This window comes from Pteropus alecto, unplaced genomic scaffold, assembly GCF_000325575.1.
Source record: "Pteropus alecto unplaced genomic scaffold, ASM32557v1 scaffold86, whole genome shotgun sequence".
NCBI classification, from domain to species: Eukaryota; Metazoa; Chordata; class Mammalia; order Chiroptera; family Pteropodidae; genus Pteropus; species Pteropus alecto.
Window position 1 is genome coordinate 26,780,293 of NW_006442109.1, and position 11,033 is coordinate 26,791,325.

At 47.0% G+C, this 11,033-nt stretch overlaps 1 protein-coding gene across 1 annotated transcript in view; it reads right to left on the bottom strand.

Moving 5' to 3' along the window:
- Positions 1-18: 18 nt before the first annotated feature.
- Positions 19-11,033, bottom strand: part of STARD9 (StAR related lipid transfer domain containing 9) — a 101,230-nt gene continuing 90,215 nt past the window's right edge. The window contains exons 24-34 of the mRNA XM_025038756.1: positions 9,901-11,033; positions 9,517-9,714; positions 8,921-9,104; positions 8,408-8,545; positions 2,784-3,063; positions 2,519-2,640; positions 2,229-2,293; positions 1,891-2,093; positions 1,599-1,678; positions 1,213-1,371; positions 19-644 (exon numbers count right to left, since the gene is read on the bottom strand). The exon at positions 9,901-11,033 is cut by the window's right edge and continues 2,377 nt beyond it. Coding sequence (XP_024894524.1) covers positions 543-644; positions 1,213-1,371; positions 1,599-1,678; positions 1,891-2,093; positions 2,229-2,293; positions 2,519-2,640; positions 2,784-3,063; positions 8,408-8,545; positions 8,921-9,104; positions 9,517-9,714; positions 9,901-11,033 — 2,664 coding nt within the window. The 3' untranslated portion in view covers positions 19-542. The remainder of the gene's footprint in view (positions 645-1,212; positions 1,372-1,598; positions 1,679-1,890; positions 2,094-2,228; positions 2,294-2,518; positions 2,641-2,783; positions 3,064-8,407; positions 8,546-8,920; positions 9,105-9,516; positions 9,715-9,900) is intronic.

Here is an 11,033-nt window from a genome sequence, read left to right on the forward strand (position 1 = left end):
AACGATTCTGAATCAGTGTTCTGGTTTGTGCAGCTCGTTTTTAAAACCAGTTTTCTGTTTTGATATTTTCTAACTCTCCATTACCAGAGTGGGACAATGCTGGAGGCAGATTCTGAGACGAGTCTTGGGCCAATGGCTGCCTCCCTATGAGCCCGAGGGCTGGGTTGCACTAAGGAAGCACCATGCCAGAGCACCGCAATCTCCCAGCTCTGCTGGCTGTGCCCAGTCCTGGTCCTCAAGCAGCTCGTCTGCCATAGGGTCTCAAAGACAGGCAAGAAAGGTGAAAAGTCCAAGAAGGTGAGTTGGAGCTTCATTTGCTCTGAATGACCAGGACGACCCTCTAGCCCTGCAGAGGTGCCAGCTGTGACCATGTACTGACTGGGCTTTGCTAGCAACTCGGGGCTGAGTGCTGTCTGCCCAGTTGGCCGCAGCAGGTAGCCTTGGCTCTTCTTGCATCAGGGTAGAGAGTAACAAGAGTTGCCCCAGCGTCTCTGGAGCATCCTGGGCCTGCATCTCAGTAGCACCATCTTGACAGTGAGATGCTAACTACCAAGGAAGGAAGCCAATCTGGCTATAACCAGCGGCTGCTGTTTGATGAAGGAGCTTAGCTGCTGAGGGGGGAAACCTGGAGCACCAAGTTCTACCTGAAATAGAGTAGAGAGAGAAAAGTCAAAGGTGCAAACAGACCTGAGAGTGTGCCAGGACATACTTTGGCCACAAGTAGCCCCCCAGGCTGTTGTGATGGGAGAAGCTCCTCAGACATTACGGTCCTGGAGCTTACAGGCCCTGGGCTCTGCTGTTCAGATCTAGGCTTCAGCTTCACCTTCCAATGACAAAGATCAAGTCAGAGAACTGGGAGTGGAGAGTTGAATAGAATAGGTCAGTCATGCTCTCTCTGCTCTGCCGAGACTGCTACATTTGCAGTTGGGTGGGGGTGGCTCCTCTATCTCCTGAGGACCCTGGGAACAGCCAGAGGAGGTAGGCTGATGGGCTCTCCAGTAAAAGCAGCTTCAGAGAAGGTTGATCAACTCTGTCTCATTCCTTCCTTTGATTCCTCACTGACATGCCCCTTGTTGTGACCCAAGAAGCCCTTGAGTCTCAGGTCACAGGGCCTGGGCACTGAAGGATGTTGAATAGCTAACAGAAAACTCCCACATAAGTTCCTGGTCAAATCAAGGCGTGCTGTGAGGCTGGCTGCAGGGGGTACATCACCTGGGCCAAGTAGATGACTCTGGTGATCTCCTTCCCCTCCATGGTGAGCGGCTGCAGGATCCAGGCACTAGGCAAGATCTCCCCTCGGACCATGTCTCTGCTGGGCCTTGGCATGGATGTGTCATACACAGACTGAGCTGCCATGATAGACAAGTGCCCCTGGGGACAGAGAGCCATGTAAGTCCTGCCTTTGTGATGTGGATGAAACAGGGACAGGCGCCAGTGCAGTCAGCATCGGAGAAAGCAGCACCAGGCCAGCCTTCAAGCCACCCCCACCCAACTTGCCTTCCCTCCCTCAGAGGGCCTGAGGCCCACAAAGATTTCTTCTCACAACACTCCAGCCCAAGTTCTTCCCACAATAGTTTTACCACAAGCAAGGCAGGCACCTCTTTGGCTTCCACGCAGACACAACAGAAATCCCGAGGCTGCTTCAGTGCACACAGGGCAGGATTGCACACCAAGTACACTGGAGGGTCAGGGATGGGGAGAGTCAGACGTAGTCCTAAATCCTTCCCTACCCAGGGGCCCCGACACCCCGTCATTCCACAAGTTGACACCCAGCTGGACCTAGCCTGAGCTATCTTGAGGTAGTCTGAGTACTCAGCCTCCTAAAAGGGCCGCCTCCAACTTGCCACCCATCCCATGGGGAATAGCCTACGGAAGCCTCCCTGGACTTACCCAGGTTGATGTTGTTGGTCACCCGCTGATGCAGCCTCACTGTCTGGATGGGCTTGTGGTAGAGGGGCCATAGGGTGGGGTCACTCACAGCTGCCCACACATGAGACAGCGGCTGGGACACCACCCCGGCCCCCAGGAAGCCATGCCGAGTAGAAGAGAACACCTTGTAGTAGAGCTGCACCTCCTGCTCCTCGCCCTGGTAGCTGGGGATACCGAAAATGAGAAGGACGAGGTGAGAACAAGTTCCAGGGTCACAGATGAGGAGCTCAAGTTGGAGAAGAGAAAGGAGAGGCAAGCAGGACAACGCGGTTCGGACAAGACATTGCATAGGAACTTACTTCCAGCCAGCTGCTTCCTGGCGACTGAAGAAGTTGTACAGATCACCTGAGCAAGCAGCCATCACCTAGGGACACAGTGACCACACGCAAATTAGTGGGTATAGTATAAACCAGACCCTTGGGTTAGTAACTAGGGCCAATGTTTGCCAAAGTCCTCTTCTGTCAAAATGGAGAGCCACTGAAGCAGCCCATGTCAGCCTTGCTGACCTGCCTTCTCCTTCCCACCTCACTCTTCCCCCCAGCCGACGTCTGTTAAAGGAATACTGGGGGCAAGTAGAGCAGTTTCTCACATCGGCCATAGAGATGTCTACAATGTGCTTGGCCAAGTCCTGGTAGGAGGAGGAGAAGCAGGTCCCCAGGCTGGATAGACTGGATGGAGAACAGCAACGGCTGCCCAGGGAGGCTCTGCAGCCTACAATGAAGATGTGGAAGCTCTGAGACATCAGGGCCTCGGGCAGCAACAGCCTCCTGAGGGACAGTGACTCCCTTGGATCTAGCAGACCTCAGCCCCCAAAGTCCCCAAACCAGGCAGGTGGCTATGCCCCCATCACTCACTGTAGGCTAAGCTCTTCCAGGGAGACCCAGCCAGATTCAGGTGACTGTTCCTCACTGTAGAACGGCCCCGCACATCTCCTATCCAGGAGTCTCCAGAATCAGGCAAGTTTGTGTCTCCCTGCAGGAGAGAAGATGCTGAAGACCAGAGCAGAGGAAGAGAGAAAGCAGAGTGCCAGAAAGAAAAAAAAAAGTTCAGAATGCTCTCTGCCTCTGAAATGCACAACAGTTTCTGACATAAAGACTCAATGAAAAAGATCTTCCGCATTGAGATTACAGGAATCTAGGTGCCCTAAGAAGTCAACAGCAATATAAACCAGTCCCTGAACAATCTCTCCTCACTCTTCAAGCCACAGGCTCAAAGGCTGCTTGTAGTAAAGTGCCAACAGGGATCAGAATGAACTGGGGCCTGGGGTGGGGGAAGCTCTGTACCACTGTGGCAACAGGAATGAGGCCAAGGCTGAAATTGGGTTTAGCGTGAGCAGCATACAAAGCCCAAGTCGGAGGTGGGATGGAGAGTGAAAGCTTGACCCTTGGCTCCAGGTACAGCAGCTGAGCCAAAGGTCCTAATATGGATGGGGGTGAGCCTCTGGATCTGCAATAGGGTCGCTTCACCTTTACCTCAGCCAATTCCTCAATGATAGGACACTTGAGCTCTACTGGATCTAATAGGCACTCACCATCCTACCATTTCTTAATGTAGTGTTACATTTGAAGACAAGAAGAGGTAAGCAAAGACAGTTGTCTTTATCCTCACCTTCTTTCCTCCTGCTGCAACATGGAAGTGGCTTCTCTGACTTTAGGCAAATTGAGATCTCGTTCCACCTTAGGAAATTTCTGCTACTGATACCTCTTTTCTTCAGTTGTTGCCTCCACCTCTCCCTCTTCACTAGATTCTTATTAGCATTTAAGCATGCAAAAATGCCTCCCACCTTTAAAACCTTTCTCTATAAGTGTCTCTGCTTTCCTGCCAAAAATAAATCGAACCATGAGAAAATAGCAAACATTCCATAAAATTACTGACCATGAGACAAGGAAAGACTGAGAAATTATCACATGAAAACGGAATTAATAATAATAGAGCAGAAATTAACAAGTTAGAATCAAAATTGACTCCAGAAGAGATAAAAAATCTAAACCAGGAATTGGCAAACTTTTTCAGTAAAGGGGCTGGTAAGAAGTATTTAAGGCTTTGTGGACCACTTGAGTGAAAGATGCAACTACTCATCTCTGCCATTGTAGCATAAAAGCAACCGCAGACAAGTGAATGAGTGAGGCTGTATTCCAGTAAAACATTATTTACAAAAATAGGCAGTGAGCCAGATCTGGCCAAAAGGCCATAGTTTGCCAACCCCTGATCTCAAAAGACTACTTTCCATAGAAGAAACTTTTCAAAGAACTAATCTCCTCAAACACCAAGCTTTGTCAGTTTCATGAGATAATTATACCAAGTTTTAAAAGATTAGATCATTCTAAAAATCTTTTAACTTCCATCCCCATTTCCCCTCTCTCACCCACCTAAATCATTTGATATGTTTAGGGTATATCTTTTTGTTTATATGTGTTCTAGCAAATAGTATTGTTCTGTGTATATATAGTTTTGTGTATATATAGTTTATACAAACAGTAACGTGTTATACCTCATTCTGTTTCACAGTGTTTTCATTTAGTACTCTACCTAGGAGTCCATCTAACCTGTTGCCTCTGACTCTTGCAGAGTATTCCATGTGTGCACTGACCACATTTTATCTATCCATTCTCTCAGGGATGGGTTCTCTAATGGCTTCCAACTCCTTGCCATTTCAAATCATACTTTAATAAACAATTTCATACATATTCTCTCATAAACTCTGCAAGCATTGCTGGGTCATAAGACCCTTTAAGGGTTCTGATATCCCCAAAGTCCTGCCAAAATATGGTATCATCTGACTTTCTAATTTTTGACAATAGGCATAAAGTTTTCCATTACTTTTGTAACTATACCTGAACATTAAAAAAAAAGAAAACTTCTACCTTTTTTTCCTATAAAAGGAGCATAACGTTGCCACTAAAATCTGAAATATATTGCAAAACAAAAACTAAAGGAAAAAAAATCATATGATGCAAAATCCTGAATAGAATATTGGCAAATAGAATCTGACAATATGTTAAAATAATAATACATCATGTGCCTAAGTATACAATGTATTTGTATACAAGATTAATTCTAGGACTGCAAGAATGATTCAGTGTTAGCCCCCCAATCAATCAATCAAATCAAATCATCATCTCCAAAGACTATGAAATAACCATTCTAGATAAGAATATTCTATAAGATAAGAATAGATGAATATTTCCTTAGTATTGCAATATATCTCAGCTCAAAAGCTAGCATGTAGCTTAAATGGAGAAGCACTCCCACTAAAACCTGGGCTAAGATAAGGATGCTACCTGTCATCACTATTATTTAATTGATGCTGGAGATACGAGGTAATTCAATTAGAAAAGAAGAAGAAAATAGTGCTACAAAAATTAGAAAGTAAATGGTAAAATGATCACTGTTTGCAGATGATATGGTTGTACACCTGAAAAAAATCTAAGGCAGGACTGTACAAAATGGTAGCAACGTGTGGTTATTCAGCATGTGAAATGTGGCTAGTGGGATGTAAAAACAAAAATTTTAATTTAATTTAAGAGAGCTACCTGTGGTAGTGGCTACTGTATTAGTGAGGATCTAGGGAATCAACCAAAAACAATACAAACACAAAATTAATACACAGCGGTCAATAGCTTTCAAACATATAATGGAAGATAAAACCTACTTACAGCAGTAATAAAAAAAGTAAAACACTTAAGAATAAACCTAATAAGAAATTTGAGAGATGTATAAAGGAAAGAAAGTTAAACATACAAAGAAGGCTTGAACCTACTGTGTTCTTGGTTAGGAAATTCCACAGCATAAGATGTGATATTCACATCTTATAAAAATAAACAAGAATGAACACTCTGGCTTCTTTCAGAAAAAAATGAGCAATGGGTAGTAGAATATGTTATAAGCATCAGTAGAAGAAAAGTTGGTGTATTAATCTGGTGAGGCACAGGTGAGCTGCCTAGATGAACTATCTAACAAGCATTATAGTACAAGGACAACTGGATAGCCATCTGGAAAGAATAAAGTTGGAGCCATACCTCATACTACATATACATTCCAAGTGGACTGAAGACTTAAATATGAAAACTAAAACCATACAAGTTCTAGAAGAAACCACAGGAGAAATTCTTTATAACTTTAGAATAGAAAATGTGTTTCTAATTACGATTTGGAACATAGACACTACAAAAGGAAAACTGATAAATAAAACTTCCTGACTGGCTCCAAACACAGTAAGCAAAGTTAAGAGAGAATGAAGAACTGGGAAAAAAAATATTTGTAATTCACACTGGGCAAAGGGCTATCTTGCTAATACACAAAGAACTCCTGGAAATGGGCAAAGGATATGAACAGATGACTCAGTAACAGACCAAACATTTGATAACATGTTGGTGAGAGTGTGGGAGGAAGGTGGATTCTCACCTATTGCTAGTGGGAGTAAAAATCGATACATCTGTGAGGGAAAATCTATCAATATCCATCAAATTTTCTAATGCATGAATTCATCGTACATGTCTGGGAATTTATCCCACAGATATATTTGCACGTGTATGAAATGTACATGCACAAAGTTATTCATTGAAGCACTATTTATAACAATAAAAGACTAAAAACAACCCAAGGTGGAGGACTAATTAAATAAATTACAACGCATGCCTACAATGCAATATTATTCAGCAATGAAAAAGAAAAAGAGAAAGTTCTCTAGATTCTCATGTAAAAATATACTGAATGGAAAAAATATATAAAGTACAGAATGGTGGCATAATATGCATTATTTTGTATGCACAGACACTCTAGAAAGATTCCCCCCGCCCCCCCCCCCAAAAACACCACTGTTTTCCTGGGAGGAGTGAGTCTGTATGCCCACCCTCAAGAAAAATCCCCCCCCCCCCCCCCCCCCAAAAAAAAACACCACTGTTTTCCTGGGAGGAGTGAGGGAGGAAGACTAGGTAGATGGGGGACAGGATGGGTATGCCCCTATATACCACCTTTATATATTTATGTATTTTTTGCCTTTTCTACTTTATATATACAAAACATCATGCTTAAGAACATGCAATTAAAGAGAAAAAAGAAACTATTCAACTGATAAAAAGGATGAGTCAGCACCAGATTTACTGATATTCAATATTCAAAAAATATTTTTAAGGAAAAAAAGCAAAAGGACAAATGGGTACAGTATGTTTCCATTCATGTGCTTTACAAAAGGATACACATTCTTACAGATGCACCAACTATCTCTGAAAATATACACCAAACGGGGACAGACAAGCAAATAGGCAACTGACATATACAGATGACATCGTGTGTCCTTTGCCGCTGTTTTAATACTATTTTTTTTTTTTTACTGTATGAAGTTTTCCTTATAAAATAATTTCAAATTTTATATCCCTAGCCAGATCTTACCTCTGAGTTCCAGATCTGTATTCCAAATGCCTGACTTTCAACTCCCCCAAACCAACCCCCCGCATTTCTCACAGACACTTTCAACCTGGTAAATACAAAACTAGACTCATGATCTTCCCCACAAAACCTGTCCTCCTCCAGGGCTCCCACTACTGTCAACATCATCATCCCTTCAGTTGCTCAAGCCCAAAACCTGAGTTGTTCTCTACTCCTCCCTCTCCCTTCCTCCACATCCAGTCACCAGTCCAATGGATGCTTTTCCTTCTTTGCATCCACATCTGCTCATCTTCACCGGCAGTGCCCTAAACCAAGCAATCATCGTCTCTCGCTCACCTTTCCATGGCATTAATGGGTCCACCACAGCCACTCCTGCCCACTTCTCTTGCACTCTCATCATTCTGCTCCCCACTTAAAAGCTTTTCAGCAGCTTTTGGGAAGTAACAATCAGATGGATTAGAAAGGAGCCAGAATTCTCAGTAGTCTACATGCTCTTGCATTTTCTAGTCCTTTCTCACGTCATTCTTCCATCTTACTCTTTACATTCCAGCCACATGAGACTTCTTTTAGTTTCTCAAACTCTTCCTCCCTCAAAACCTCCCTTGCTAGGCCTTGTGCGCCTATCCCCACATCTCTCCTGACACCACCAGCATGAAGCTTTTACTGAGTTAATTATCTCTCACCCTTCCAGTCTCAGTTTAAACACTCTTCAGAGCACCATTACTGAGCTTCCAGACTAGGTCAGGGGCCCTATTTTATGCTGGCTTAGCACTTCTTCTTCATAGAACTCAATATAAAAATAATTAAATGATCATAAAATAAGCTATTTTAATAGTTATCCCTCTAATAGTCTGTTTAAGGACCAGAATAGTTTTGCTCACTGCTGTATCCCCAATGCCTAAAATAGCACCTACAAAAGAAACCTGTTGAATGAATGAACAAACAGGGACAGGGAGACAGAACTAGAAGAAAGACCAAAGGCCATGAAGGGTTCATGTCAGCAGTGGCTTCTAGGAGGCAGAACTTCCTGCCCAAACTCTTACCTCATCAGTCCTGGACCCTGGCTTGTGCTTAGCATCTGCCTACTCACCACACTGTCTGGGGACTGGATCTGGCCTGACAAGGCTGGGCTGCTGTTGTAGCCAGAGGTGATGCCAGAGGAGAGGCTTCCATTGGAGCTGGTACACAGGGAGCTGGAGGTGCCCAGGGTGTGTAGTTTTTCCTCTTCCTGGGAAGGACAGATCTCCATCAACCAGCTTCTTGTGCACCCTTACTATCCACACCCCCACAGCCCCCAAAACCACTCCTGACCTCCCCAGCACCTCCTACCTCAGCCCCACACCTCCCCCACACTCCCACCCCAACTAAGTACCAAAGCCACCTCCACCTTCTGTCTCTGGCCCAGGAGACAGAAGCTGGTCTGATGAGGATGACATGCAACAAGAGAATAAGCACAGATTTGAGCTGGCACCAGGGGTCAAACGCCCTCCTCCAAATGCTATATCCCAGCCTGAGAGGCAGTCCCAGTGAAGGCTGACCCAGTCTGAGGTCTGCCCCAAGCTCCAGGCCTACCCTGAAATCAGGAGCTCGCCCCACTCCCTACCCTCAGCAGCTGGGAGATGATCTGTTGGCGGATTCTCAGCTTCTCCTGTTCAGTACGCTCCCGTAGTCGGTCTCGGGCCCGGGCAATCTCCGCTTTGGCCTCCTCACGGGCCCTCTGGTATTCTCGTAGCATCAGTTCTATGTCAGAGGGTGGGTGAGCAGACCTCGATGCCGACCCTGGCCTCCTGGAGAAGACGGCAGAGAGACGCCTTCTAACATGGTGGGTGGGTGGTGGTCCTGGCCTGCTCCCACCAGGCACATTCAATACCTCTCTCCAATGGCCCATCCTCTCTTTGCCCACAGGGTCTTAAGTTTGTTTTTACATCTCACTTTGAGGCTCAGGCCTACAGTCTCACATGGCATGTCACAGCTACTCTGACCATCCTCTTCCAGGACTTCTCTCTGCCCACCTCTCCCGCCCCCCACTTCTTTCCCTTTGCACCAGTCTCCCACAGCTGCCTTCACTTGTACACAGACACAACTGTCAAAGGAAGCTACAGCCTCCACTCTCCAGGATGCTAAAATCCAGGCCCTGCTCCCCACAACCCTCTCACCCCATGGAGCCTGCTCCCTGCAGGGTTCTGTGCCCACCCTTACCTGGTGGTCTCCACAACATCCTTCCTCAGTTGCTGCAGGTATTCTCGACGCCTGCTGGGTAAGTCAGGGTTGTGGGAGGGGAAGTCCCTGTTAGGCAGGAGGCTCAGCTGTTTCTGGGGACTGAGGCTTCGAGTCCGGCGGAAGTTCTGAAGTCGCTCAGCCCGTTGTCTCCTGAGGGTCTCAATGGTTTGTTTTTGCCTGAGATAAAACATGATGGATTCACTGAAACTGGCCCTGAATGGCCTTACCCATTTTAAGACCTCTGACCCCTGGAAGATCCCAGAATTGAATAAGGTGAAGGGAACAGCCAGCTATTAGCCTTCTCCAGCTCTCCTTCCTTGCAGGCCATCCCTTGCCCTCCCACTCCAGGCCTGTGGCCCTTACCGGGCGTAGAGCTCCTCCCAGGTAGACGGCACAGGTTCATCAGCAGCGAGTGCCTCCCCTGTCCCACTCTGCAGCACCTGGAGCAGGGCATCTGACTCCCCAAAGCCATGGTGCAGCTTCGCTTCTGTGAGTTCCATGCTGAGTGAGAGGTTCTGGGCCCCAACTTGCAGGGGGACCTGTTCCCTTTGGGACCGCTCAGGATCCTGGCACTGGTTGTCAGGAGGTTGTGGGGGCCTCTGTTCCTGTTCTCTAGAGCTGAGATCATGTCTGGACTCCGGCAACTCCATCATACCTTGCCCCGCAGAAGAACCACGCTGAACCCCACACCAATTACTAAATTTGTTGTGCACTGGAAGGTCCCTCAGGCTGTGATGCTGGGGCTCAGGAGCCATGCACGTCTGGGAACTGGGGCGCAGCATGCCCTGAGATTGGCAGGGCTCACTTGGGCCTAAGGTAGATCCCTGGAGCCCAGTGTCATCAGTCAACTCAGGGACAGGGCAGGGGCTGTGCTGGAGGCCTCCCAACGAAGAAATGTCCAGAGTGGATCGTGGCTCCACTGGAGATGCGGAACTCTCACCCCTATTTTCTGTCCTGCTCTGCCAGCAACCTGGCCCTTTACTGCTCAGCGGGCCACATTCCTGGGATGCCATGTCCTCAGGGACAAAGCCATCAGCTGGCTTCTGGCTCTTGCTCCTCGGTGGTAGAGGTGGCACTCTGCTCTGGACCCAGGCGGTGGTCTGGGACTTAAGCTGCTGATAGGACGGCTCTAAGAAATGAACTTGGAGTTTCGGGCTCTGCTGTGGGCTGTCTGGAGAGGTCACCTCAAGGAAAGACCTGCTGTCACTTCTTTCTAAGGGACTTCTGCCTTCTCTACCTGGAGCCCCCACTCTCTGGGAGCCACCTGACTCATCATCAGTGGTTTCAGAAGGATTATCCATTGGAGGCCTGGGGGCATCAAGAGGAAGGTCTGGGCTGGAGATAAGCTTCTGGGGACCTTCAAGAAGTTGAGCTGCAGGGGCTGAGAGAAACAAAGAGCCTAGGGGGACCCCTGACCCTTGAGTGCTAGCACTAAGTATGAGGATTGGGGAGGAGGCCCTGTCTACCAACAAGGCACTCATGGGGCCCAGCTCCTG